Source organism: Pipra filicauda, unplaced genomic scaffold (assembly GCF_003945595.2).
Source record: "Pipra filicauda isolate LSUMZ 115617 unplaced genomic scaffold, ASM394559v2 scaffold336_size1087642_pilon, whole genome shotgun sequence".
Classification (NCBI taxonomy): domain Eukaryota; kingdom Metazoa; phylum Chordata; class Aves; order Passeriformes; family Pipridae; genus Pipra; species Pipra filicauda.
Window position 1 is genome coordinate 112,073 of NW_024104461.1, and position 27,669 is coordinate 139,741.

The window sequence follows — 27,669 nt, forward strand, 5'->3', positions numbered from 1 at the left end:
TTCCGCCCCCACACCAGCACCAGGAGTGGGGTTCCTCCTAGAAACCGTTTATTGGGGTGGAGGCACTCGGCGTGGGGGGGGGTCCATCAGAGCAGCTCCCTGGCAGGGGGGGAGGGCAGGTCCGAGCGCTGGGGGCTGCACCCCCAGCCCCCCCCCGTGCAGCGGGACCCCGCGGGGCAGCAGTGGCGGCCGTCGGAGCAGCAGGAGCCCTGTGGAGACAAACGGGGTGAGGAGGGGAGGGGGGTGATGCCACCCAGACCCCCACCCTGGTGTCCCCCCACTAACCTGGGCGAAGGGGCAGCACCCCCAGGAGCCCCCCTGGGCCCGGCAGCACCGCTGCCCGCCGCAGCAGGAGCTGGTGGCACCGCAGGGCACGGGGGCACCTGGGTGGGTGCTGGTGGCTCGCAGCGGGGCGGGGGGCACGGGGGGTGCCCAGCGCAGGGGGGAGGGTGCCCCACGGGGGTCTGCAGGTGCTGGAAGCAGCGGGGTGGGCGCCAGCAGCTTCTCGCAGCTCTCGGTGGCCACGTTGCAGGTGTAGCCCCGGGGGCAGCAGTGCTTGTGGTCCCCACAGCAGACGGCCTGGGGGGGACACAGGACAGGCTGGGAGCAGTGGGGGACACAGGTGTCCAGGGGACACAGGTGTCTGGGGGATCCAGGTGTCTGGGTACCCAGGCAGTTGGGCATCTGGGTGCCATCCTCACCCCCCCACTCCGTGTGTCCCACTGTACCAGCAGAGCCCCAGGATTGTGCCAAACCCTGTCCCCAAGGTGCCCAAAGAGCCTCCGTGCAGGAGGGTGCAGTGACAAAGTGTGGGATTCACTGCTCCTCCCAGCCCTGCTTGGCCCCAAAGTCATGCTCTGTCTAAACCCCCCCATTCCATCCCCAGCACCTCGTGCCCCGGGACCCCCACCTCACCCCCGGGACCCCCACACTCCAGGGACGCCCCCCGGACCTGCTCGAGGGGGCAGCAGCCCCAGGTGCCCAGGCTGAGCTGGCAGCACGTGCTCCCGTCGGGGCAGCTCGTCTCCTCGTCACACTTGACGTTCCCCGATGTCACCTGTGCCCCCCGGGGCAGTGCCGGGGTCTTCCTCACCCAGGGCAGGCGGGTGCCCCCCCCCTGCAGGCAGCTGCCCCCCTCGGGGTCGCAGGTGTAGCCCTGGGGGCAGCAGTGCACGTGGTCGGGGCAGCAGACGGCCTGGGGGGCGAAAAGGGGATGTTGAGCACAGGGGAGCCCCCCCAGGCACCCCCCAGCTTCATGCCGGGGACCCCTGGGGACAAATGTGCCCTCTCCTGTTTGTTCCTGCTGTCCCCAGTTCCCCCTGAACCAGCCTGGCTTCATCCTCACTTTGAGGGGGGGGCAGATATGGGGCCCCCCTCGTGATGCTTGTCCCTCTCCATGGGACACATGGAGGTCCCTGAGCACCCTTGTGTCCCTGAGCATCCTGGTGGCTCTGTGTCCCTGGATCCCCTCCTGCCACTGGAGCCCCAAACTGGCCCCAGTTAGCACAGAGGGTCTGACTGGGGAGGGCCAGCAAAGGGGCCCACTTTCACCTCCTTCCTGTGGGATGTTGGGGGTGGGAGACTCCTATCACTCCTGGGGGACAGTGGACATCTGTCCTCACCCCACCCAGGGGACAGGGGACATCTGCCCTCATCCTTCAAGGACCAAAGGGACATCTGGCCTTGTCCCTCTCAGCGGGGACAGGAAACATTGGCCTTTGTCCCACCAGGGCACAGGGGAGCCCCACTCCACCCCACGGGGTAGAGGTGGATCTGTGGGAGGGGACAGGAAGTGGCCGTGTCCTGCTCAATGTTCCCATGTCCCCCATCCAGGTGCTCCAGCCCCTCGGGGTCCCGCGAGCCACGTCCCCCCCTCCAAGGTCATCTTTGGGATCTCTGCACAGCTCAGGGCCCCCCACCCCCCTGGGCACACCACCCCGGCCCCCCACCCTGCTGGGGACCCCAACGTGTCCCTGTCCCCACATGGGGGGGTGGGAAGAGCCCCCCCGACCTTCTCGAGGGGGCAGCAGCCCCAGGTGCCCAGGCTGAGCTGGCAGCACGTGCTCCCGTCGGGGCAGCTCGTCTCCTCGTCACACTTGACGTTCCCCGATGTCACCTGTGCCCCCCGGGGCAGCGCCGGGGTCTTCCTCACCCAGGGCAGGCGGGTGCCCCCCCCCTGCAGGCAGCTGCCCCCCTCGGGGTCACAGGTGTAGCCCTGGGGGCAGCAGTGCACGTGGTCGGGGCAGCAGACGGCCTGGGGGGCAAAAAGGGGGGGCATGAGCACAGGGGACCCCCCCATGGATCCCCAGGGGACAAATGTGCCCCCTCCTGTCTGTTCCTGCTGTCCCCAGTCCCCTCCTGACCCAGCTATGGGGGACTCTGTCACAGTCCTGAGCCCCCTCCCCCTCAGCGGGACACGGGAAGGTCCCTGAACATCCCGGGGGTTCATGTCCCTTTGTCACCTCCTGCCCCTGGAGCCCCAAACTGGCCCCAGTTAGCACAGGGGGTCTGACTGGGGGGTGTCAAAGGGACTGGTGTCACCACCACCCCCTTGGGACACTGGTGATGGGAGCCCTCTGTGTCCTTCCAGGGGACGTCTGCCCTCATCCCACCCAGGGGACAGGGGACATCTGCTTTACCCAGGGGGTGCAGGGGACCCCACCTTGTCCCTCCAGGGGAAACAGGGGACATCTAACCTTGTCCTGGGGGGTGTAGAAGGGATTCCCACCCTTGTCCCTTCCAGGAGGACAGGGGGCATCTGCCCTCATCCCACCCAAGGTACAGGGGGCATCTGCCCTCATCCCACCCAAGGTACAGGGGGCATCTGCCCTCATCCCACCCTGGGGACAGGATCTGCCTGTCCCAGGGGGCACAGGGGACCCCCCACCCTTGTCCCTCCAAGGGGAACAGGGGACATCTCTCCTCATCCTACCCAGGGGACGGGGGACATCTGCCTGTCCCGGGGGGCACAGGAGAACCCCACCCTCTGTACCTGCTCGAGGGGGCAGCACCCCCAGGCCCCCGAGCTGAGCCTGCAGCACGTGTTCCCGTCGGGGCAGCTCGTCTCCTCGTCACACTTGACCTCACCAGCTGGGGACAGGGGCACACTCAGAGCCGGTGTCCCCTCCCCAGGACAGCACAGGGTGCCCTCGGGAGGGGGGTGTCTCACCTGAGGGCAGCGCTGCCAGGGACGTGGAGCCCCCCAGGGAGGTGCAGGTGGAGCGGGTCAGGTCACAGGTGGTGCCCTGGGGACAGCAGTGCTGCCTGTCACTGCAGCACACGGCCTGGGGGGAGAGAACAGGGGTGACAGGGACACTGGGGACAGGGGGGCTGCTGGGGGGTGCATGGCATGGGGGGTATGGCACAGAGGGTGCCCAATATGGGGGACGTGGCACGAGGTGCCTGGAGTGGGGTGCCCAATACATGTGCCCAGTCTGGGGTGCTCAGCATGGGGTGGCTGGTGTGGGGTGCTCAGCACAGGGTGCCAGGTATGGGGGACATGGCACGGGGTGCTCAGAACAGGGTGCCCAACATGGGGTGCTCAGTATGGGCTGACAGCACAGGGTGCCCGATGTGGGCAGCTGGCATGGGAGGGCCAGTACAGGGTGCTGGGCACGGGGTGATCAGAGTGGGGTGCCTGGAATTAGGGTATCTGGCATGGGATACTTGCTTGGCCTGGGATGGGGTGACTGGTGGGTGTCGGGTACCTGGTTTGGGGTGCCTGGTTTGGAGTGCCAGGCACAGGCTGCCTGGTGAGGGGTCCTTATTTTAGGGTGCCTGGCATGGGGTGTTTGGCACAGGCTGCCCAGCGTGGAGTGCCCAGCCCAGACTGCCTGGTTTGGGGTGCTAAGCTGAGTGTGCTCAGAATTGGGGTGCCTGGCACGGGGGGCTTGTTTTGGGGTGCCCAGTGAGGGGTGCCTGGTTTGGGGTACCCGGCACAGGAGGTTTGGCACAGGCTGCCCATCATGGGGTAGAGCCCAGGGCGGTGCCAGCACTCACGTTCTGCAGGGGACAGCAGCCATACTCGGATGGGGACAGCTGGCAGCAGGTCGCTCCGTCGGGACACGCCGAGCGGCCGCCGGGACACAGCACCTGGCGCAGCTCCACTGCAGGGGGGGCACACCGTGTCACCAAACCCCATCCCCACCCCTGTGTACCCTCCACGGGGACAGCGGGGGCACCCAGAGAGGGGGACACCCCTTACCTGGGGCGGGGGGCTGGCGCTTCCAGGCGGGGAAGGCCGTGCTCAGGGGGACGTCCCTGTCACCGCCGGGGGACAGGCAGCGCCCGCGGGCCAGGTCACAGGTGGTGGCGTGGGGACAGCAGTGCACCTTGTCGGCACAGCACGAGGCCTGCGGGCACCAGGGACACTCGTCACGGCGATGGCCTCACCGTGTCCTCCCCCAAAGTGTCCCCATGTCCCCCCCCAGCCGTACCTGGGGCATAGGGCAGCACCCCCAGGCGCCGCTGGCCGTCACACAGCACGTGGCGTCATCGGGACACTCGGACGTTCCGTCGGGACAGGGCACAGCACGGGGGGCTGCAGGGACACGGTGAGGAACCCCACATCCCTCCTGTCCCCTCCTGTGGCCCCCCATCCCCCCGTGGCCCCCCCATACCTGGGTCTGGGATGCAGGACTCCCCGTCAGCGCCGCAGTGGGACCCTCGGGGACAGCAGCGCTGGCCCCCTGCACAGGGGACACTCTGGGGGGACACAAGGGGGTCAGGGAATCCCCAAAAATGTCAGGGAGAGGGGAAAATAGGCACTGGTAGGGGGGGTCTCACCTCGGGCAGGGAGCAGCTGGTGCTGGCAGGGCAGGATGAGCCATCCTGGCATCCCACTGCGCTGCGGGCAGGCAGGGCCTGGGGAGGGGGCACGGGGGGGTTATCCCCTGCTGGGGACCCCCCTGTGCCTCCCCCCAAACCCTGCACACTCACCGGGGTGACGGGGCATGGCCCCCCCTCAGGACATGGCAGCTGGGCCCCCGCTCCGGCCAGGGCCACCCACAGCAGCACGAGGGTCCTCATGGCTCCGGGGGCACCTGTGGGACCCCCCCCCCTCCTGGACTCAGTTTCCCCTCTCACCGAGCAGGGAAGGGGGGGTGGCTCTGCCCCCCAAACTCTCGTTTCTTCTTTCAGCCACGTGTCAGGAAAGCCTCAGCCCTGCCACCTCACCCAGAGCCCCCCACCCCGGGGGACACCTCGGGGTGCTGGGGGAGCACCTCGGGGTGCTGGGGGAGCACCTCGGGGTGCTGGGGGGCCCCCACAGCCAGCGGGGGGGGCACTGCGGTGTCTGGCACCCCAACCGCGGCGGCAGCACCCCGATAACATCTCCCTGCGGTGCAGGATGGGCCCCCCCGCTGCTCCACCCCCCCTTCCCACTTCCACAATCACTTTCACTTCCCTTTCCCCGCGCGGTCACACCCCTTCCCCCCCCCAAGGTGTGTCACGGGGGGATGCCTGAGCCCCACGGCGGAGGGGTGATGCCTCCCACTCAGGGGGGGCCCCTGGGTGTCACTGCACGACCCTCCCCCCACCGCTGGACCCCCCCAGGGCAGGGCTGGGCTGTCCCCACCCCCCCCCACTGCACCGGACCAGTGCTCCCAGTGCCCCCCCCTGACTCCCAGTGCCCCCCCCATGACTCCCAGAGCACCCCGTGACTCCCAGTGCCCCAAGGGACTTCCAGTGCTCCCAGTACCTCCCAGCGCTCCCCCAGGACTCCCAGCGCTCCCCTCCCCCGCATCACTCCCGGGGAATCCCAGTCTCCCGTGACTTCCAGCGGCTCCCAACGTTCCCAGCACCGCCAGTACCTCTCAGTGGCCCCCGTGACTCTTAGGAACCTCCCAGTATCCCCAGAACCTCCCAGGGATCCCGGCACCTCCCAGTGGCTCCCGTGACTCCCAGTTCCTCGCAGTACCTTTCAGTGCCTCCCAGCGCCTCCCCACTGACTCCGTGACTCCCAGTACCTCTGGGTGCTCCCAGTTCCTCCCAGTGCCCCCCGAGACTCCCAGTGCCCCCCGAGACTCCCAGTGCCTCCCAGCTGCCCCCCTGACCCCCAGTGCCTCTCGCTGATCCCAGTTCCTCCCAGTACATCCCAGCGATCCCAGCTCCTTCCAGTTCTCCCAGCACCTCCCAGTGCCCCCGCGACCCCCAGTGCCGCCCCAGTACCTCCCAGTTCCTCCCAGTGCCTCTCAGTGTCCCCCGAGACCTCCAGTTCCTCCCACTGCTCCCAGCACCTCCCAGTGCCCCCCAGTACCTCCCAGCGCTCCCAGTCCCCCCGCCCGTACCCGCTCCCGGTCCCGGCCGCAAGCCCCACCCCCCGCTGGCAGAAAGCCCCGCCCCTCACCCCTCATTGGCCACCGTACCCGTCCGCCCCGCTTCCATTGGTCAACTCGAGTGAGGGGGCGGGGCAGAGCGGCCTCCTCACGCTGACCCTCGCCCCTGTCACGTGACGCCGCGATCACGTGACCGCAGCCCCCCCCTCCCGCCCGGGCATTTCGTGCGATGAGTTGGGGCGGCCCCAGCCCGGGGGTGGGGGCTGGACCGCCGAGACCGACCCTGTGCGGGGCACAGACCCTCTGTGCGAGCACACAGGCCCCTCTGCCCGCGGTGCTGAGCCCCCCGAACCGGGACCCCTCTCCGCAGCACAGACCCCTCTGCCCGCGGTCCCGAGCCCCCCGAGCCCAGACCTCCCCCTCCTGGGGCACAAACCCCTCTGCCCGTTGTGCTGAGCCCCCCGAACCGGCCCCCCTGTCTGGGGCAGGGACCCCTCTGTGAAGGGGCACAGACTCCTCTGCCCGCGGCCCTGAGCCCCCTGAGACCGGCCCCCCCTGCCCGGTGCCGGGAACCCCTGTCTGGGGCACAGACCCCACCCTGCTCGGGACACAGACCCCTCTGCCCGGGGCCCCTCTGTCTGGACGCAGAGCCCCCTCCTGGGGCATGGACCCCTCTCTGCCCAGGGCACAGACCCCCCTGTCCAGGGCAAGGACCCCCAGCCCAGGGCACGGGGTCTCACCCCTCGCTGCTGCTGAGCCCTGAAGGCACCTCCGGGGCTCACTCCTGGGGCTGGCAGCACTCCCATGGGCCCCCCAAATCCTTCCTAACCCCCTCAAACTTCCCTCAGCCCCCACAACTCCCCCAAATCCTCCACAACCCCCTCCAGCCATTCCACTCCCCCCAAAGTCCCTCTAAGACCCCCTCCATACACCTTCCCAAACTCTCCCTCCCTCTCCAACCCCCAAATCCCTGGAAAAAACCCCTCCAACCACCCAATCCCCCCTCCACACTCCATTACAAGCCCTCCCAAACCCTCCCTAAACTCCCAATGTCCCCCTTCAAATGCACCTATAACCCCCCTAAAAACCTTCCCCAAACCACCTCTAACCTTCTCGGCCCCCCAAATCTCCTCTACACCCCCCAAACCCCCTCCACACTCCCTTCCAACCCCCTCCCAAACCTTCCTTAAACTCCTGTCCCCCTTCAGCCCCCGCCAAGGCTCCTGCAAAGCCCCCTGAAACTCCCCAAACCACCTCCAACCATCCCAAACCAACCAACCATCCCAACCCAAATCCCCTCTGAATCTCCCTCCACAAAGCCTCCCAAACTCTCCCTCCCCCTCCAACCCCCCAAATCCCCTGCAAACCCCCCTGCAGCCCCCCCAAACCCCCTCCACGCTCCTTTCCAAGCCCTCCCAAACCTCCCCTAAACTCCCAATGTCCCCCTTCAAACCTCCCCCCAAACCACCTCCAACTATCTCAACCCCCCCAAATCCCCTCTAAACCCCCCAACCTCCCCCCAAACCCCCTCCACACCCCCAACCTCCTCCCCAAGCCCCCTCTACACCCCCAACCTCCCCCCCAAACCCCCTCCACACTCCCTCCCAAGCCCTCCCAAACCTTCCCTAAACTCCCCGTCTCCCTTCAAACCTCCCCCCAAACCACCTCCAACTATCTCACCCCTCCCAAATCCCCTCTATACCCCCCAACCTCCCCCCAAACCCCCAACCTCCCCCCCAACTTCCCCCCTAAACCCTCTCCACACCCCCAACCTCCCCCCCAAACCCTCTCCACACTCCTTTCCAAGCCCTCCCAAACCTTCCCTAAACTCCCCATGTCTCCCTTCAAACCTCCCCCCAAACCACCTCCAACTATCTCAACCCCCCAAATCCCCTCTAAACCCCCCTCCGCACCCCCAACCTCCCCCCAACCCCTCCCTCTTCCCTCCCAGACACCCCCCCCCCGCCCCTCCAGACACATCACCGGCCCATGCCCAGATCCCCCCTCACTGGGGGGGTTGCACAGGTCCTTTATTGGGGGCGGGGGGTCTCAGATGGCCGACTGCTCCTGCCGGCCGTGCTCCGGGGGGCCGGGGGGCCGCTCCGTCTCGGTGGCCATGGCAGCCTGGCGCAGCACGGCCATGTGCTCCTCGGCCGCCGCCAGCGACCGCTCGACCCAGGTGCGGGCGCTGGGCTGGCGGCAGGCGCTGCGTGTCACCAGCACCAGGTGGCTCACGGACAGCAGCAGCGCCGCGGCCCTGCGAGGGACACGGGGATGGTCACCCGCCCGGTCACCGCCCTGGTGACCCCCGTCACTCTCCCGGTCACCTCCGTCACCTCCCTGGTCACCTCCCTGATGACCTCCTTGGTCGCTTCTGTCACCTCCTTGGTCACTTCTGTCACCTCCCTCATCACCTCTGTCAACCTCCCTGGTCACCTCTGTTGCCTCCCTGATCACCTTGCTGGTCACCTCGCTGGGTCACCACCCTCACCTTCCTGGTCACCTTTCTTGTCACCTCCCTGGCCACCTCCCTCTTCACCTCTGTCAACCTCTCGTGTCACCTCCCTGGTCACCTCTGTTGCCTCCCTGGTCACTTCTGTCACCTCCCTCATCACCTCTGTCACCTCCCTAGTCGCCACCCTCACCTTCACCTTTCTTGTCACCTCCCTGGCCACCTTCCTCACCTCCCTGGTCACCTCCCTGGTCACCTCCCTGGTCACCTCCCTGGCCACCTCTATCAACCTCTCATGTCACCTCCCTGGTCACCTCCCTGCCCCGTGGTGGCTTTGTCACCCAGTGCGTGGCCCCAGCCTCAGTTTTCCCCATCTCTGGTGACCCATGGGAGAACCTGTGGGAATGGCCTGAAGTGCCAGGGAAGGTTCTGAGGGGCTTTGTAGAGGGTCAGGTTGGATCTCAGGGAAAGGTTCTTCCCCCAGAGGGTGGTTGGCACTGCCCAGGCTCCCCAGGGCAGTGGGCACGGCCCCAAGGCTGCCAGAGCTCCAGGAGGGTTTGGACCCTCAGGGACAGGGTGGGATTGTTGGGGTGTCTGTGCAGGGCCAGGGGTTGGATTTGATGATTCCTGTGGGTCCCTCCCAGCTCAGCGTAGTCTGTGCCCTGCACCATGGGCTCATACCAAGGGCCCTTCCCGTCCTGCTGGGTCACCCGTGGGTGTCCCCAGCGGTGTGGCATGGGGTGGAACTGATCTGTGTTACCACCCAGGGTGTCTCCCCAGCCCCAGGAATGCCCCTGCCCCTCCTGCTGGTGTCACCTGGCGTCCAGCAGTTTGGGGTCCAGCGGTGGGTACATGGATCTCACCACGTCGTCCACCCTGCGGCGGGGACGGCGTTAACCCCGGGGGACACTGTGGTGACACCATCCACCACACCCTTCCCAATTCTCAGGAACCCCCTTGGAGCCTCCTGGGAGACCTGGGACCCTCCTCAGAGTCCTAGGAACCCTCTCAGGGACCCAAGAACATTCCAGAGCCCCGAGACCCTCCTGACCCCCAGGACCTCCTCCCAGAGTCTCAAAACAACCCTCGAGCCCCAGGACCCCTTCCCAGAGCCCCTGGACCTCTCCCAGAGCCTTGGGACCTTCCTGACCCCCAGGACTTACCCCTAGAGCCCCAAAAGTAACCCAGAGTCCAAGAACACCCCCAGAGTCCCAGGGTCCTGCCCTGTGCCCCAGGAACCCTCCCAGAGACCCAGGACCTCCCTTTGAGCCCTGGGACCCTCCTGACCCCCAGGACTTACCCCTAGAGCCCCAAAAGTAACCCAGAGTCCAAGAACACCCCCAGAGTCCCAGGGTCCTGCCCTGTGCCCCAGGAACCCTCCCAGAGACCCAGGACCTCCCTTTGAGCCCTGGGACCCTCCTGACCCCCAGGACTTCCCCCCAGAGCCCCCCGAATAACCCCAGAGTCCAGGGACAGCCTCTCCAGAGTCCCAGGGTCCCCCTAGAGCCCCAGGACTGCCCCCAGAGACCCAGGACCCTCCTGAGCTCCAGGACCTCCTCTCAGAGCCCTGGGAAACCCGGAACGCCCCTCTCCAGAGCCCTGGGACACCCCCTGAGCCCCAGGGATCCCTCCAGAGCCCCTGAATCTCCCCCTCCCAAATCCCTGCGGACCCTCCAGAGCACTGGGGTCTCCCCCTCGAGCCCCTGGACCCTCACCTCCCAAAACCCCAGGGACCCCCAGAACCCTGGGACCCCCCAGAGCCCCCCATCACCTGGGGCTGATGCGCTTGGCCACCACGATGATGTCACCCAGGCTGGCAGGGGACTTCACGCGGCCACCCGAGCCCATGGTCATGGCCACCAGCTTCTCTGTCAGCGTGTGACAGATCTGGGGACAGCAGGGTCATCACTGCCACCACTGCCACCAGTACCATCAGTGCCAACCACCAGCACCACCACTGCCACCAGTGCCACCCACCACTGGCACCAGTGTCATCCTGGCCACCAGTTCCACCGGTACCACCAGTGCCACCCACCATTGCCACCATCACCACCAGTGCCACTGGTGTCACCATCACCCTCAGTGTCACTGGTACCCCCACTGCCACACTGCCACCAGTGCCACCATCACCACCAGTGCTTCTGTTGTCACCACTGCCATTGGTGCCACCATCAGCAGCAGTGTCACTGGTACCACCAGTGCCACCCACCATCACCACCAGTACCACCAGTGCCACCATCGCCACCATTGCCCCGTCTCACCTTCAGGATGGCGATGCAGTGGGACACCAGACCCCTGTGGAGAGGGAGGAGGGTGTGAACCCAGGTGTGTGTCCCCCCCGCTTCATCCTTGTCCCCTCTCTCCCGCCAGCCCCACACCCTGTGTCCCCCAGACCCGTGGGGACATTCCCACTCTGAGACCACCCTGAGGACCATCCCCATGCCTTGGTGATCCTCAAAGCTGCCACCTGCATCCCAAGGTGGGGGGTTGGCACTGCACAGGGGTCCCTGGTACTGGGGGGACACAGGGGACACACACTCACGAGGCGTCCTCGACCCAGTCCTCGTTCTCCAGGATGGCCTCGATGTGGGGGTTGGTGATGACCACGTCGTCCAGCTCCAGCTCCGAGGGCTCCGACGGCGTCTCCGAGGTCCCCATCAGGTCCACAATGGGTCTGTTGGGGACATGGGGGACATCCATGGGGACAAGGCCACCTCCTCGGGCTGCCCCATGGCCCTGATGATGCTGGACATGTCCCCAGCTTCATCCCCCTGATAATGGTGAACAAGTCCCAAACTTCTTCCCTCTGATGATGCTGGACACGTCCCCTGCACTGTCCCCCTGATGACAGTGGACGTGTCCCCATCTTTGCCCCGCTGATGATGGTGAACATGTCCCCATCTTTGTCCCCCTGATGACGCTGTGCATCTCCTCCTCATCATCCCTGTAATGACAGTGAACACGTTCCCAGCTTTGTGCTCCTGATGATTATGGACGTGTCCCCAGCTTTATCCCTTTGATGATGCTGGCCATGTCCCCTTCGTTGTCCCCCTGATGATGCTGGATGTGTCCTCAGCTTCATCCCCACAATGACAGTGGATGTGTCCCCTTCATTGTCCCCATGATGATGCTGGACATGTCCCCTGCATCGTCCCTCCCCCCCGTGACAGAGGACATGTCCCCTACACCATCCCCCTGATGACCTGTCCCTGACACTGTCCCCTTGATGTTGCTGGATATATCCCCAGCCCTGTCCCCAGCCCGTGGGGCCCGTTGAGGTCCCTCCCTGGCGCTGTCACTCACTTGGTGTCGTAGTGGTGGCGCAGGTCCTTGGGGTGGCAGTACCGCTGCCTGCACACCACCACCAGCGCCACGAAGGACGCCAGGAAGATGGTGGCCAGCACCCCGATGGCCACGATGACCACGGTCTCCATGGCTGGGGAGGGGCCAGGGGGGCTCAGGCATCCGGGGCCATCCCAGCACGGCGAGGTCTGCGGTGACAGGGGTGACAGGGAGGGTTGGAACCCCATGGATGTTCTCCTGTCCTTCCCTGCACCCCAAAATGCCCGGTTAGGACCTGGTGTCACTCCCTGATGGATCCTGGGGTCCTTCCAGAGGCAGTGTCACCTGGGGGGGCTGGGGTGACGCTGGGTGTGGGGTGGAGCAAGATTTGGTCACGGGATGTGGGGGACTGCCCCCATCCCATCACCATGGCCATGGGGCCATGGGGCAGGGACTGGGGTCAGGAGAGCAAGGCCTGGGCTATGGGGGGCTGTGGGGACCCCCAGGGAGTGTCCTTATGGGGACCCCCCAGAGCCCCACCCCTCTGGGGCTATGGGGACCCCAAGAGCCCAGTCCCTATGGGCAATGGGGACCCCCCAGAGCCTGACCCCTATGAAGACCCCAGGAGCTTTTCCCTGTGAGGTCATGGAGACCCCAGAGGCTGATCCCTATGAGGACCCCCAGAGTCTCACTCCTATGGGATCATGGGAACCTCCAGAGACTTGTCCCTATGAGGCCATGGGGACCCCCAGAGTCCTGTCCCTATGGGGCCACATGGACTGGTCCCTAAGGAGACCCCCCCCAATCCTGATCCCAATGGGGACCCCCAGCATCCTGTCTCTAAGGAGACCCCTCTATTCCTATTCCTATGGGGCCATGGGGACCTCCAGAGCCCCTTCTCTATGGGGACGCCCTGATCCCAATCCCAATGGGCCCCTGCTGCAGCAGCAGGGCCTCTGTGTGCTCATGGACACAGGACACTGGCTGTGCCAGGCCCAGGGGACCCCGTGTCCCCACACAGACACACCTGGGGTCCCTGTCGGGTGCCCACCCTGTGTGGGGGACACCCCCACCACCCATCCTACCCATGCCACGGGCTGGGGGGGGCTCCATCCCTGATCCCTGCCCTCCCTACCTGCTGTGCCAGCCGGGAGGAGGCCCCGCCAGGACGGGACACGGGGACACACGGGGACGGTGCCACTTCCGTGTGCAAACACCGCCAGCACCGACCTTTACACCCTGACCAGCGCCTGGGCCCCCACACGGGGGGGGCGGGGGGGGCTCCCCAAACCCTCCAGCCCCTCTCCCCACTGCATCCTCCCGCCCACTTCCCCCCCACCCCTTAAATCCCACTGAATTTTAAGCCAGGTTTAGGGATTTGTCTTAAATTTGCACTTGTCCCCGTGCCCCCCTCCCAGGGCTGGGGACAGCAGGGGGGGCACACGCGGTGGCACTGCCCCCCCCCCCCACCTTCTCATGAGATTAAAGCCTTAAGAGGGATTTTGGCTGCCAAAGCTGGTTTTTGCTGTAACCCCCTGGTGCCTGGTCCTGGGGGTGTCACCAGCTCCCCCCCAGCCCTGGGGTGGTTCCCCAGTTCCCCCTCCAGCCCCGGGAGGGGGTTCCCTGCCCTGGCTGGGCTGGAGTGGGATCCTGCCTGTGCAGCAGGGATGGGGGGATGTGGCACCAAGGGAAAAGGAAGGTCTGGGGGGCCCTGTGAGGGGGGTGTGGCAGTCGGGGGGGGTCCTGTGGGGATGTGAGAGGGGGATCTGCTGCTGCTGCAGGGGTCTGGGGGTCCCTGTGGGAGTCTGGAGGGTCCCTGTGAGGGTCTGGGGCGGGTGGTCGCTGCTGGGAGGGTCTGGGGGGGGGCCCTGTGAGGGTTTGGGGAGGGGAAGTGTGAGCTGTTCTGGGGGTCCTGGGGGGTTCTTGTGAGGATCTGGGAAGGGGACTTTGCTGCAGGGGGAGGCCGGGGGGGTCCCTGTGAGGGTCTGGGGGAGGCGGTTGCTGCTGGAAGGGTCCGGGGGGGGTGGGTGAAGGTTGAGCTGTTGGGAGGGTGCTGGGGGGGTTCACGTGAGGATCTGGGAGGGGGGGATTTGCTGCAGGGGGGGTCCAGGGGGTCCTGTGAGGGTCTTGGGCGGCGGTCGCTGCTGTAGGGGGGGATCTGGGGGGGTCGCTGCTGGTGGTTCCAAGCGGTTCCCGGTCCCGCACAGCCCCGATCTGGGGGGGGCGGGGGGGGGCGTAGGGGTCTGGGGGGTCCCGCCTGGCCCTGGGGGGTCACTGCGGGGGTCCAGAGGCGGGGGGGAGGAGGTGATGGGAACTCTGGGAGGAGGGGGGGGTCCTGCACGGCTCTATGGGGGGGGTCAGCCCCAGGGGTCCCCTATATCGCCAGGGGTCTTAGGGGGAGGGGTAGGGGGATGGCCGGGGGTCCCGGGAGGGGGGTCGCCCCTGGGCCCCCTTCCGCCTCCCTCGGCGGGTCCCTGCGACCCTCCCGGCCCCCCCCAGTCCGTCCCAGCCCCCCCCCGCACCTGGAGCCGCTCCGCGGAGGCCGCGAACAAGATGGAGCCGGGCGGGGGGCGCGGAGCGGGGCCGGGAACGGGGTGGGATCGGGATGGGAGCGGGGAGGGAGCACAGAGGGAGCGGGGTGGGATCGGGATGGGAGCGGGGACCGGCCGAGCTCTGCCCCCGGCACCGCCCCCGCCCGCCCCGAGGGGGCCCGGGGAGTCCCGTGAGACTCCCAAAGTTCCTAAAGTGTGCCTGCTGCATCCCAGAGTGTCCCAAGAGTTTCCCTGCTGCATCCCAAAGTGTCTCAAAGTGTCCCTAGGGCATCCCTTACTGTTTCAAAGTGTCCCAACCTCCCACACTGCATCCCTGAATCATCCCCTCGTGTCCCCAAAGTGGCCTCACTGCATCCCAAAGCAGCTCCAACCCAACAGTTGTCCCCATTACATCCCCACATATCCCCACCATACCCCAAAGTGTCCTTGCTGTGTCCCCAAGTGCTCCCTCTGTGCTCCGGCCACCCCTGCCATGTCCCAAACCCCTGCCATGTGCTCAGCTGTCCTTGTTGTGTCCCCAAGTGTCACCCCCGTGTCCTCAACCATCCTCCTTGTGTCCCTGCCTTGTCCCAAAGCACTTCAGTCATGTCTCTTGCTGTCCCTTTTGCATCCCACATGGCCCTGGTTGTGTCCCAAATCGTCCCCATCATGACCCAAAGCGTTCCCACTCCAAGTGGGTGGCTCTGGGTGACGGGAACTCACATCCCATGACGGTTCTCATCACCTGTCCCCACTGCCTGTGGTGACACTTCTGGTGACATGGGATTTGGTGATTCCGTTTGGGAAGGGTGTCCCAGGTCACCCTGGTGGCCTTCAGTCTCAGGTTCCCTCGTCCTCATAGGGTACAAAGGGCACATGGTGTCCCCAAGGGTCCACTGATGTGCCCGCAGTGCCACCAGGTCCCTGGGATGTCCCCATGTCCTGCCAACACCACCTGACCCTGGCGGCTGAACGGGCTCTTTATTCGGGAATCGGGCGGTGGGCTCCGGCCATGGCACAGCCTGGCTTCTCCCTGCCCTCCCTCCCGCTGGTGCCATGTCCCTGCAGGCACTGCCAGCCTGGGCACCTCCATCCTCTCATCCTGGGAATGCCGCTGGCCCCGACAAGCTGTGGACCGCAGGGCTCCATAGTCCATTGACCAGTGGGGGCCCCACAAACCCCACACACCCCCCTGGGGTGGATCCGGCCCCAGTAGGGGTGGGTGGCCGAGGAGGACCCCTGGGGGTGCCCATCCCTTGAGCTGGGCCACCATTCTGTCCTTCGTAGAGCCACGGCCACCACCCATCGTCTGCGGTGACACGTGTCTGAGTCCTTCCTGGAGGAGCTGCTCCGTCAAGTCCCCACTGCTGAGGGTGTGTCCTGGGGGTTTATCCCTCTGGGAAGATGTAGCCGTAGTGGTTGAGGATGTGCTCCACCACCTGGTTCTGGAAGACCATGTGCATGGCCATGTTGCTCTCCTCGCTCGCCGGCCGCAGCAGGGTGGGCCCGAAGACGATGGCGACGCTCTGCACCGACATCCTGTTCTCCTCCCTGTGCTCGATCACCCTGCAGGGATGGGGGGGTGTCACCGGCACATCCCCAAACCTGGGGCCTGTCCCTGACCCCGAGCTGTGTTCCCCCTCCCAGCTCCCGGGGTGGGTCTGGGGGAGCGAGGGGGTGTCACCTGTAGAGGTGGCGGAAAAGGACCTTCATGGTGTCGTGGTGGGCGGGCGGGAGGGAGAGCACCAGGTCCCGGATGCACCGGCCCCGCATGGCCAGGTCCTGGATCTCTGTGGTTGGGGGAAGGCACAGTGGGGTGCTGGTTCCAGCAGCCAGAGCATCTGTCCCCATCTCTGTCTCCACCCCCATCCTTGTCCCCATTCCCACCCCCCTCCTCATCCCTATCTTCATCCCCGTCCTCATCCCCATCTCCATCACCTTGCCTGTCCCAGTTCCCGTCTCCACCCCCATCCCATTTCCATCCCATCCCATCCCTCTGTCCCTGTCCCCATTCCAATCCTCATTCCCTTGTGCAGCCCATTTCCATTCCAATCCTTATTCCCTTCCCGATCCCATCTCCATTCCATCCCTGATCCCATCCTTGTCCCCACGCCTTCCCCAACCCGATACCTGTCCCTGTCCTTGTCTCCATCCCAACCCTATCCCTGTCCCCTGTTTCCATCCTCATCTCCATCTCATTCTCACCCCTGTCCCCATCCTTGTCCCTATCCCATCCAATTCCATACCTGTCCCCATTCCGTACCTTCTCCATCCCTGTCCCCATCTCACCCTCCCATCCTGCCCCATCCCACCCCACCCCATCCCGCCCCACCCCACCCCGCCCCATCCCATCCCATCCCATCCCATCCCATCCCATCCCATCCCATCCCATCCCACCCCCTCTCCCCATCCCTGTCCCTCACTGATGGCAGCGATGAACTTGTCGAAGTGGCTGAAGGGCACGAGTGGCTCCGGCAGCTCCCTCAGGAAGAGCTTCAGCGCCCCGGTGACAACGTGGATGTCCTCCCAGCGCCCGTCATCCAGGTCCAGCTGCTCATCTGGGGGCCAGGGTGACTCAGGTGAGTCCAGAGCCCCAGGGACGGGCGGGGGTCCCTGTGCCCCCTCCCCCTGCCCGTGGAGGGGGGTTATATCCCATTTTTCCCCCGGTGCCACCGCAGGTGACCGTACCGTGCTCCACCTTGTAGCGCAGTTTCTGGATGGTGGCCAGGTTGCCACTGACCCGGTATAGACCATCGATGTCCAGACCTGGCAGATGGAGAGGGGGGAAAGATTCCAGTTAACCATGACCCACACTAGGATGGGACAGCAGCCACTCTCTAGGGAGCTCTGGGTCCCCACGTGTCCCCACTGTCCCCTGGAGGGTGCCCACAGCTGGGTGGCACATGGTGACAGCGACCGGTATGGCCGATCCCACAGCTAGCACCAGGATTCCAGGGAAAACCCAGCCATGCCCTGCAGGCTGTCCCCAGAGCTGTCCCCACCCTGGTGCCCCTAGCTGTCCCCATGCCCACCCCTGTCCCCGGGGTGGTACCTCTCCTCTCCACGGTCTGGATGCACTGCAGGACGAAGCGCGGCACCGTCCCCCGCTCCCGCTCGCACAGCGCCAGCAGCGAGCACCCAAAAACCTGGTCTGGGGAACAACGGGGACATGAGCACGGCCAGGGGACACTGGGAGGGTGGCAGCTGGGGGACAGGGCTGGGGACATCACAGAGTCCTGTGTCCATACAGGTGTGCCACCGGGGAGGCTGGAGGTGATGGGACATGCCCAAGCCCATCACCAAGACGTCGGGTCAGGGCTAGGCTTGGTCTCTCAACCCACTGTCCCAGTTCTATCCTCAGCTGTCCCCACCTCCTCTCCCACCTGGGGACATCCCGAGGGGACTCAGCCCCATTCCAGCACTCATCCTTGATTCAGACCCACCCTGGAACCCGTTCCCGGCACCCATCTTTGACTTGTTTCCATCCTGACACCCCCCCTTGGTGCAGTCCCATCCTGACACCCCATCCCAGCATCCATCTTTGATGTATCCCCATGCCAACACCCACCCTTGATCCAGCTGCATCCTGACACACCATCCCAGTACCCAGGACCCTTGATTCATCCCCATCCCGACACCCACTCATGATTCAGCCCCCTCCCAGCACCCATCCTGACACCCACCTTTGATGCAACCCCATCCCATTACCCCATCCTGGCACCTCATTCCAGCACCCAATCTCAGCACCCACCCTTGATCCAAGCCCCATCCCAACACCCTCCTTTGATGCAGCCCACCCTGACACCGACCGTTGATGTATCCCCCTCTGGGCACCCATTCTTGATGCAGGCCCCTCCTGGCACCCCATCCCGGCAGTCACTCCGGATCCAGCCTCTCTCCAACACCTCGATGTATCCCCAGCCCATCACCCCATCCTGGCGCCTGATGCATCCTTATCCCAGCAGCCCATCCCAGCCCTCACCCTCGGTCCATCCCCACCCTGACACCCACCCTTGATGTAGCCCCTCTCCCTCAGGCTCTGCAGCGTTGGCCGCCTCTGCAGGAACTTGCGGAGTTTGTTCCGAACTCTGCTGGAGTCGCTCTCGGCGCTGGCGCTGCCCGGCACCTGCCCGGCCACTGGGGGAACAGGGCACAGCTCAGCCCCATCCCGAGGGGGCTCCTGCCACATCCCACCTCCGGGGAGCCGGAGATCCCACGGATGCCCGTCCCAGGGTGCCCGGGCTCACCCGCCCTCCTCTCCTCGCCGCTGCCCAGCTTCTCCCGGGAGCCGAACTCAGCCCCGCTCTCGGCGTCCTCCTCTCCGGGGATGTCGGAGCCCTAGGGAAGGGTCACTGTGAGACCCCGGGCCCGTCCCCAGGGTGGTGGGGCGGGGGGTGGCCGGCGCCTGCTCACCCGCCGGCCGATGCTGTCGGCGATGGCCCTGTGCCAGGCGGTGATGATCTGCTCCGAGTCGTGCTGGATGAGGAACTCCGAGCCCTCGCGCGTCCTCAGCTGACAGAGCAACGGGCAAAGGTCAGGGCAAGGGCACGGGGCTGCCACGACCTGTGGCTGAGCACAGCACCCAACTCGTTATGGAGATGACCCCAAATGTTGCCTTTTGCTGGCGGGCTGGAGCGGCTGAAACCTCCCCCCTGTGCAAAGCCCGAGTGGAAAAACCCCTCTGGGAGGCAGGATGTCTCCGGGTGACCTCTCCATGTCAGAACAGGACAGTGTTCACAGCACAGTCCCTGTGCTCCCCGCCCCGGGATGTCACACGGTGTCCCCACTGCCACCACTGGTGGGGTGAACCAGGCAGGCGTGGCATCGTCTTGCAGGCCACGTGTGGACTCTGGGGGGTGACTGGTGCCCCCCCAGTGTCACCCACTCACCTCCAGGACGTTCTTCTTGCTGGACTTGTCCCTGCCGGCCCAAGCCAGGGCGGCCCCGCGCAGCTCCACCGTGTGCTCGGGGGTGGTCAGGGTGCTGGGCTGCCGCTGTGGGGACAAGGGGTTGAGGGTGGCACCTGCCCAGAGGGGACAGGGGCACCGGGGTCCTGCTGGGGGGGTGTGTGGGCTGCCCTCCTCCAGAAAGGCAGGGGTGGCAGGTGTCCCCTCTGTCCCCTCCCATGGTCTCTTCAGGACCAGGGCTCAGAGCTGCCATGGTGGGGTGGGGGTTGTGGCTGTCACCTACAGCTGCCATCACCTTGTGGGACATCCCCAGCTCTGCCAGGGGACCCGGGGGTGGGGGCTTGTCCTTTGGGGTCCCTCTTGGTGACACAGCAGGAAGAGAGTGGGTGACTGTCTGCAGGGAGGGGACAGTCCCCGGAGGTTTTCACAGCATCAGACTCACTGGCCTTCCCCACACACTGTTTTTTGGGGTGCTTTGGCCGTATTTCCCCTCACCCCAGACCCCTTGCATCCCCCAGACAGAGCAGTGAAGCCCCACCCCAGAGGTAGGGCCAGCACCGTGTCACCCCCAGCCATGTGTCCCATCCTTCCCCTGGCACCGTCACCACAGGGTGTTGCAAGAGCCAGGGCAGCTTCTGCATCCGGGCTGGGCACTGGAGAGGGGGGCTGGGCACGGGGGGCTGGGTCTGGCACTGCTTCCTCCTGCTCTCAAACCAGATCTGGGTGTGTTTTAGGGTGCTCCAACACTGGCTCCCCCCAGGTCCCGTGGGGAGCGTGTGTGTGCTGGGGGTGTGAGCACACACCCCCCAGTGTGGGGTGACCCAGTGCTGGGGGGTCCTTGTGCAGGGTGGTGGGGCCTGGTCCTATCCTGCAGGTTCTGGCCCCATCCCGTGGGATGTTCCCCTGTCCCATGGATGGTGGCCCAATCCCGTGGGTGCTGGCCCTGTCCTAGGAGTGCTGGTCCCATCCCATGGGTTCCTGCCTCTCTCCTACAGGTGCTGTCTTTATCCCATCAGTCCTTGGCCTGTCCCATGGATACTGCCCTCATCCTGTGGGTGCTAACCCCATCCCAGGGGTACTGGCCCTGTCCCATGGGTGCTGGTCCCATCCCGTGGGAGCTGCCCCCCTCCCAAGGCCGTAGGGGCTCTTACCAAGCCACTGGCAGCCGAGTGCTTGGAGTCCTTGAAGAAGGTGAGGATCCCCCCCTCCAGCACCGTCCAGGAGGAGCTCCAGTTCTTCCTGGAGAGCAGAGAGGGAGAGGTCACACAGGGGGACAGCACAGCCCCTGTCCCCTCTGTCCCCCTGGACTCCCTCCCTGGGTGCTGGGGGACACCAGGGCGTGCTCACCGGAGCCGCTTCCCTCTGTCCACCGTCTTGGTCCGGTTGAGCACCCCGGCTTTTTCGAGGCTCTTGAACTGGAAGGTAAAGTGGGATGGTGGGTGGGTGTCAGGTTTGCCCCTTGCCCTGCCTGGCTCCGGGGTGGAGGAGGGCTGGGTGCCCCTCCCTGGGCTCTCACCTTCTCCTCCTTGATGCCCAGTGCCGGTGACACGGTGCCGTGCCAGGCGAAGAGCCCGCTGTCCTGGCTGGAGCCGCTGCTGGCACGGTGGTGGCGGCCACCTGATGGCACCTGGGCAGAGAGGGAGGGAGGGAGGGAGGGATCAGGTGATGCCTGAGGTGCTCCTGCCAGGTGGGTGCTGGTCTTCACCCTGCACACTGGTTTGAGGCCCTGTGAGGATGCTCATCCCTGGATAGACACCCTTATATCCATATTTGTCCCTGCCCTGTCCCTGTCTGTATCCCATCCCTGTCCCCATTCCAGTTCCTATCCCTGTCCCCATCCCTGTTCCATTCCCTGTCTCTTTCCCTACCCCCATCTCCATCCTCAACCCTATCCCTACCCCTCTCCCCATCCCATCCCACCCCATCCCTGTCCCCATACCGTGTCAGAGAAGTGCTCAGGGTAGAACACGACTCCCTCGTGGTGGCCGTGCCCGTACCAGCCCGGGGGTGAGCCCAGCTCCTCAGGGCGCCTTGGGGACAGGCAGAGAGCGGACCCCTGGTCGTAGGAGCCCATGGGCGAGTAATCCTCCTCAGGATAACCCTCCAGCTCATCTGGAGACAGGTCGGGATAGTCTGTTTCTGGAGTGGGCGGCTGGAAAGAAGAGACAGGTCAGGATCTTATGCCCCACCAAGAGCATCTGTATCCCCGTGTGGCTGACCCAGGTGGGGCTGCCCCACCTCCACCATCTCCATCCCCATTCCCATCCCTGTCTCCACCTACATATCCATCTTAACTCCCATCCCTATCCCTGTCTCCATTCCCATCTCTATCTTCATCTGTCTTCATCTCCATCTCTGTTTCCATCTCTGTCTCCATCTCCATTCCCATCCCTGTTTCCATCTCGATTGCCATCTTTTTCTCCATCTCCATATCAATCCCAACATCCATTCCCATCTCCATCCCCATTTCCATCTCCATCTCTACTGCCATCCCTGTCTCCATCTCCAACTTCACTCATCTCCATCTTTGTCTCCATCTCCATCCCATCCATGTTTCTCTCTCCATTCTCATCCCTTTCTCCATCCCTGTCTCCATTCCCATCTTCATCTGTATCTTCACTCCCATCTCTGCCTCCACCTCCACCTCTGTCTCCATCTCCATCCCCATTCCTATTTCCATCTCCATCCCCATCCCTGTCTCCCCCGAGTCCCAATCCCACCCCCGTGCCCCGCTGGGTGCTCACCCTCTGCTCCGTGGGGCTGTACCGCGTCCCCCCAGGGTACATATCCTGGGGGCTGCCTGCGTCTCCCGCAGTGGGGGGGTCCCACGACGTCTCACCTGTTACCGAATTATAGAAAAAAGTCTGTCCGCTTCCTTCATCCACGTGCTGCTCCCACTCGGGAAACTCCGGGCTGTGTGCGAGCGAGGAGGCGGGAGAGGCGGCGGGACTCACTCCGTCGGCCGCCTGCCCAAAGGGACAATCCCACGTGGTCTCTCCCGTCGTGGGGTTATAATAAAACAAATGTCCACTCTCCGTGTCTGTGTGTGTCTCCCAGTCCGACACGGACCCGCCGGGCTCCTCCGGCACCGAACTGGCAGCGGCGGCTTCTTCCCGCAGCTCCTGGATGTTGAGGTAGATGGGATCGGGCGGCTCCTCCGGCTCCTTGCGCGCCTGGGGGGGACACGAGGGGGTCACCGGGTGCTGCAGGTGGGATGGCGTTCCTGGGATGTCCCCACAGTGGTGCTCAGGTGGGGGGGTTAAGGAGACAGATCCTGCTCTTGCTGCTGGGGCGCCCTCCTGGGCACCCCACTGAGTGGGGCACGAGGTGCCAGTGATGGGGTGTGGATTGTGGGAGGTGGAGGGGGCACCCACAGCACCCACAGCGGGAGGAGCACCCGCTGGCAGAGGGGATGGGAGTCCAGACCGAGCATGTGGGGAGACATCATGGTCCCCGGTGCCAGCACCCATGTCGGTGGGTCCCCGGTGCCAGCACCCATGTCGGTGGTACCCGTGTCACCTGCTGCAGGCAGCACCCTCATAGCCAGCACCCTCATCACCCACTGTGTGAGCACCCACATCAGCACCCACCTGCATCACCTGCACCCACATCACCTGCCACCAACAACACCTGCATCACCTGCACCCACATCACCAGTACCTGTGTCACCTGCACACAGCCCCTGCGTCAGCACCCATGTCACTGGCACCCGCATCACCCACTGCATCCAGCACCCACATCAGCACCCACATCACTGGCACCCAAACCGCGAACACCCACAACATCTGCACCAACATCTGCCACCCCAACACCACCGATGTGCTCATCCTGTGCACCCTCAGCCTCTGCACCCACCTCCCCGACACAGCACCCCAACACTCACACCCACCCCACCCTCACCCACACTCCAGCACCCTCAACACCAGCACCCAGAGCACCAGCACTCACATCACCAACACCAGCACCCAGAGCACCTGCACCCTCAAAACCAGCACCCAGGACACCTCCAGGACCCACATCACTGACACCAGCACCCAGACCACCAGCACCCACATCCCCTGCACTCCTGGACATTTCCAGCACCCACATCACCTGCACCCTTGGACATTTCCAGCACTCACATCCCCTGCACCCTTGGACATTTCCAGCACTCACATCCCCTGCACCCTTGGACATTTCCAGCATCCACATCACCAGCACCCACAGCCTCTGTCTCCCCCCCCAGCGCCAGATGCTGAGCCTACAGCCCCATCATCATATCCCAAAATAAAGGCCCCAGCACTGGCCTGGCCTGGCTGACCCTCACCCACAGGGCTGCTCAGGGTGGGGGGATGTGTCCCCTGGGACCAGGTGGATGCTGCCAGTGGGGAAACCCCTCCTGGCACCCTTTGAACTCCCCAGTTTTACAGCCGGAGCCTCTCGCTAACGGCCATGGGGACAAAGGTCCCAACCCTGGCCCTGCCCATCACCCGGGGTGGGGGACAGTGGGTGCAGTGTCCCTGGGGACACCCTGGATCTGAGGGGGACAGCGACTCAATGATACCCCCTCGCCCTCCCCCTGTCACCCCACGACCCCCCTGCCACGGTGAGCAGGGCTGGAATCCAGCACAGGGGGCCACCCTCCCTCTTGGGGACAGGGACATGGGGGTGACCATGAAGGATCCCCGGCACGGAGCCCCCCAGCACCTCCCTCTATCCCATGGGCGCATTCCTGGTGGGGTTTTCTCCCCTGGGGTGGGCTGGGTGCCCCTCACCGCTTTGGAACGGGCATTGTGGCACCTGCCAGTGCCCGTAAACAGCCAGGGAAACCCAAGAGGGAGTTTGGAGGAGCAGGACCCCAAAACACCCCCCAGCCCCCCGCTGTGTGCACCCGTGGGTGCTGCCTACCTTCCCCAAGTGCAGCAGCCTCGACACCCTGCTCCGGGCCCGCCGGGGACCCCCTGACTCCCGGTCACCCATCGCGGGGGGCACCGGGCTGGGGGTGCAGCGTGGGGGGCACTGGAGTGGGAGGCAGCCGTGGGGGCACCGGGAGGCTCCGGTAACGCCACGGGCACCCTGAGCCGGGCCCTGCACCCGCCGCGCTTCCTGCCGGGGTTCGGGGAGCGGAAGAGACGCCTGGGGCGGAATTGGCTGTTCTTGGGGGCTGTTGTCACCCATCACCCTCCCACTCGTCACCCGCTCCAGCAGGGCCAAGGCCACCCGAGCAGGAATTGCACCGGGATGATCCCCCCCAAATTTAGGTTGGCCCTCGTGCTGCGCCACCAGAAGCCGATCCAGGGCTGCTGCGTCCCCCCAGCACCGGGATCCCCCATCCCAGCAGTCAGGGTGGGGTGGGGGGAGCACATGGTGGCAGGGCCAAGGCCACCACGGTCCCATCGTGGCTGATACCGCACGGTTTTGGCACCAGTTGGATTTGGGCAGGGAAGGGGAATGATCTGGTGGTGGCACTGGGGTTGGGGACCCCACTGGGTCACCACCAGAGGGGGGTCGGTGGCTTTGGGTGTGCAAAGGGCACAGTGAGGAAAATGGGGTGAAAATGGGGTAAAAATGGGGTGTAAAACACAGCCTGCCACCACTAACACCCCCTTTCCTCAAGCAACACCCCCTCCCAGGTGGCACAATCCCTCCAGACCCCCTCCAAGTGGGGGACACCCAGGCTTGGGGTGCTGCAGGTGCCTGGGGTTACCTCAAAGTGAGGTGCTGGGGTGGGGGTGGGGGACAAGGCCATGGAACCCCCTCTCTGCTGGCACCGTCCCAGCCGTGTGCCCCAGCCCATGTTGGTGGCAGGAGAGCAGCCGGGGGGGACTCCCACCCTTGGGTGCCCCCCAGCAGCCCGGGGGTCGCTGGGAAGGGCCCCTCGCTACTTACTGGTGTGAGGTGGGCGTGGGTTTGGGGGTGTCGGGCGCTGGCCTGTGCCGGGGTGCACCCAGCACCCACCTCGGTGCCCGGGTGCTGCGCCCAGGTGAGGCGCCCAGGTGAGGCCCTCGCCCCGGCAGGGAGGAGCTGCCGCGCTTCCCTGTTAACCCCTTTCTGCCTTCTCTCACCTCGGAACGCTGCCGGGACCTGGGAGGGACATCCCAACACCCCCCCGCCCCGAGTGGCACCGAGACCCCCATCCCGGGATTACGGAGCTCTGCAGAGCAGGGGGACTGGGAGAGCCCAGGGGGGCCATGAGGGTGGGGAAACTGAGGCACGGAGTGGGGGGCTGAGGGGGGAAGGTGTTCGGGGGGGGTGCGGGGAGGGGGTGCAGGGGGGTGGTGCCCCGTGCTCATCCCTCCCCCTAGTTGGTTAATGTTGGGAAACCTCTATGGGGAGCTCACCTGTAGGTTTGCCCCACAGGGTCAGCTCGATGGGAGGACACGGGGGGGCCTGGCAGTGCCTGCGGTGCCGGGGTGTCACCCCACCCTGTGCCGGGGGTCACAGGGTCGCAGTGGGGCACTGAATCAGCAGAGGGACTCAGGTGTCCTGCCTGCCCACATGCTCAAAGTCCCCCCCCCGCGCAGCTTTTGGGGACAGCAGCGGGGATGTCTCCGTACCTGAGGTGCAGGGCCGGCCCCAGGCCACCTCCTGGCCACATCCCTGTCCTTGCCGGGGGCGCAGAGCGTCTCGGAGCGGCTCTTCCCGAGCGGGCGAGCGTGTCCTGGGGAGTCCCCGCGAGACCCCGTGGTGGTGGCACCGCGTTGTGCCCGTGTCACTCGCGCCAGGTCATCCAGGGAGTGCGAAGGTCTCACGGGCTCGGCAGGGTTGGGGGTCAGCCCCGAGGGGACCCGAAAAGAGCTGAGTGACGGTGGGGAATCCCTCTGGAGCACCGAGTCCCTCCTGGGCAGTGAGTCCCTCCTGGGCACTGAGTCCCTCCTGGGCACCGAGTCCTTCCTTGGCACTGAGTCCCCCCGGGGCACGGGGCACCCCCCCGATGGCTCCCCCGGCTCGGTGGCACTGACGAACCGATACTCGTAGGCTGGCGGGTGCTGGGGGACGAGCGGGACCGGCTCTGTCGCGACATGTCCCGACGGCGGGGGGTCGAGTGGGGCTGGGGAGGCGATGGGGGGCAGCTCCTTGACGTACTGGGCCGGGATGTAGAAGGGCCGGGCGTCCCCGCTCCGCCGGACGTGCCACCAGTGGGGGTTGGTGCGCTTGAGGAGGATGTAGCGCTCGTTGGGTTTGATGGAGACCAAGGTGCCGTCCTTGGCGCGGTACTCGAAGCCGTATTCCACCAGCACCAGCGACTCCTCCGCCGGCACCGCCGCCTCCATGGCCTTCCCTGCACCTCCGCCTGCGGGACACGGGCAGGGAAGTGGTGACCCAGCACCCAACCCCTCTTGGGGTGTGTGAGGACCCCCCAGCTCAGCAACCTCGGGGTCCCCACTGAGCCTCTCAGCCCAACGAGGTTGTTCCACAAACCACCCAAACCCGTGGGAACAGCCCCGGGGTCACCGTCACCGTCCTCGTCCCCATCCCCAAACCCCCCAAGCCACCGAGCCCCAAGTCCCTGGGCCCCCAAAGCCACCGAGCCCCCCAAACCTCACCTGCCGCCGGCGCTGGGTTGGGCGGGCGCGCGGCCGTGGGTCCCGCTCGTGCCCGCGCCGGGCTCGTCTCGACTCGCCCTTGGTTTCCTGCTGCCGCCTCGACGAGAGACGGGGCCGGGCCCCACGGCGGGGTTGGGTGCCCAGCCCCCCGGCCCGGGACGGGGCTGGTGGTGGGGCCCAGCCCGCTTCCTCCCCTCGGGCGGGCGGGAAGGGACGATGGTGGAGGGGACCCGCCGCTGCCCGACGAGGAAACGGCTCCTCGGGAGGTTCCTGCCGCAGGAAGGGCCCAGCCCCGCCGGCTCAGCCGGGATCTGCGCTGCTGCCGGATCCGGCACGGCCTCCCCGGGCACAGGGATGGGGACCCCGTTAGGGGGGTCCCACGGGAGCTGCCGTGCCCTGGCTTTTGCCTCCACCCACCCCGAAGAGTCTCACTGTGCTGGTGGGCACACCCCAAATCTTTCCGGCACCAGCATGGCAGGGAAAAGAACAACTGGAGAGGCTGAAACCGGTGGGGAGCAGGTGGGAAGGAAAATGGGGCGAGGAAAAAAGGGAAGGGTCCCCCAACCACCCTGCAAAACCCCTGAGGATGGAGAACAGGCAGGGAGGATGGAGGGCAGAGGAAAAGGGACAGGCAGCATCCCCATTCCCAACCCTCCTCCCATAGAGATGTCGTGTCAGGTTGAACCTGTGATCTGG

The 27,669-nt window shown here is 65.7% G+C and overlaps 3 protein-coding genes across 8 annotated transcripts; all 3 read right to left on the reverse strand.

The window, feature by feature from the left end:
* Positions 1-26: 26 nt before the first annotated feature.
* On the reverse strand, positions 27-6,303 carry GRN (granulin precursor). Of its 5 annotated transcripts, none has more exons than XM_027734065.2 (13): positions 6,288-6,303; positions 4,939-5,042; positions 4,786-4,863; positions 4,620-4,704; positions 4,437-4,540; positions 4,205-4,352; positions 4,000-4,106; positions 3,170-3,284; positions 2,993-3,090; positions 2,012-2,254; positions 953-1,195; positions 286-579; positions 27-209 (listed from the first exon to the last, which is right to left on the reverse strand). In XM_027734065.2, the coding sequence occupies exons 2-13, from the start codon at positions 5,026-5,028 to the stop codon at positions 87-89; spliced, it is 1,728 nt and encodes a 575-aa protein (XP_027589866.1). In that variant the 5' UTR covers positions 5,029-5,042; positions 6,288-6,303; the 3' UTR covers positions 27-86. The 5 variants fall into 5 exon arrangements, with proteins under 5 accessions (XP_027589866.1, XP_027589865.1, XP_027589864.1 ...); XM_027734064.2 differs by lacking the exon at positions 6,288-6,303 and adding an exon at positions 6,257-6,267; XM_027734063.2 differs by lacking the exon at positions 6,288-6,303 and adding an exon at positions 6,169-6,243.
* A 1,962-nt stretch (positions 6,304-8,265) lies between these two features.
* TMEM98 (transmembrane protein 98) lies at positions 8,266-14,614 on the reverse strand. 2 transcript variants are annotated; one of them, XM_027734096.2, is made up of 7 exons: positions 14,532-14,614; positions 12,031-12,218; positions 11,270-11,401; positions 10,989-11,022; positions 10,499-10,614; positions 9,544-9,603; positions 8,266-8,532 (listed from the first exon to the last, which is right to left on the reverse strand). In XM_027734096.2, exons 2-7 carry the CDS (start codon positions 12,159-12,161, stop codon positions 8,325-8,327), a joined length of 681 nt encoding a protein of 226 aa, XP_027589897.1. In that variant the 5' UTR covers positions 12,162-12,218; positions 14,532-14,614; the 3' UTR covers positions 8,266-8,324. The 2 variants fall into 2 exon arrangements, with proteins under 2 accessions (XP_027589897.1, XP_027589896.1); XM_027734095.2 differs by lacking the exon at positions 14,532-14,614 and adding an exon at positions 13,145-13,202.
* Positions 14,615-15,520: 906 nt separating this feature from the next.
* Positions 15,521-26,700, reverse strand: ARHGAP27 (Rho GTPase activating protein 27). Its single transcript, XM_027734057.2, has 15 exons — positions 25,984-26,700; positions 22,192-22,620; positions 21,387-21,599; positions 20,964-21,074; positions 20,795-20,862; positions 20,599-20,686; positions 19,430-19,534; positions 18,954-19,052; positions 18,788-18,878; positions 18,552-18,677; positions 17,593-17,691; positions 17,229-17,306; positions 16,964-17,098; positions 16,225-16,330; positions 15,521-16,106 (listed from the first exon to the last, which is right to left on the reverse strand). The coding sequence occupies exons 1-15, from the start codon at positions 26,698-26,700 to the stop codon at positions 15,929-15,931; spliced, it is 2,643 nt and encodes an 880-aa protein (XP_027589858.1). The 3' UTR covers positions 15,521-15,928.
* Positions 26,701-27,669: the final 969 nt, after the last annotated feature.

Excerpts from the sequence above, each read along its gene's own strand:
- GRN (XM_027734065.2), bottom strand. The coding sequence starts at position 5,028 with ATGAGGACCCTCGTGCTGCTGTGGGTGGCCCTGGCCGGAGCGGGGGCC. Across the intron at positions 4,705-4,785 it reads CCAGCTGCTCCCTGCCCGAG|AGTGTCCCCTGTGCAGGGGG; the intron begins GTGAGACCCCCC and ends GTGTCCCCCCAG. Across the intron at positions 3,285-3,999 it reads GCTGCTGTCCCCTGCAGAAC|GCCGTGTGCTGCAGTGACAG; the intron begins GTGAGTGCTGGC and ends CTCTCCCCCCAG.
- ARHGAP27 (XM_027734057.2), bottom strand. The coding sequence starts at position 26,700 with ATGGAGGCGGCGGTGCCGGCGGAGGAGTCGCTGGTGCTGGTGGAATAC. Across the intron at positions 21,075-21,386 it reads CTGAGCACTTCTCTGACACG|GTGCCATCAGGTGGCCGCCA; the intron begins GTATGGGGACAG and ends CTCTCTGCCCAG. Across the intron at positions 18,879-18,953 it reads CCGACAGCATCGGCCGGCGG|GGCTCCGACATCCCCGGAGA; the intron begins GTGAGCAGGCGC and ends ACCCTTCCCTAG.
- TMEM98 (XM_027734096.2), bottom strand. The coding sequence starts at position 12,161 with ATGGAGACCGTGGTCATCGTGGCCATCGGGGTGCTGGCCACCATCTTC. Across the intron at positions 11,023-11,269 it reads GACTGGGTCGAGGACGCCTC|GGGTCTGGTGTCCCACTGCA; the intron begins GTGAGTGTGTGT and ends CCCTCTCCACAG. Across the intron at positions 10,615-10,988 it reads ACTGCATCGCCATCCTGAAG|ATCTGTCACACGCTGACAGA; the intron begins GTGAGACGGGGC and ends TGCTGTCCCCAG.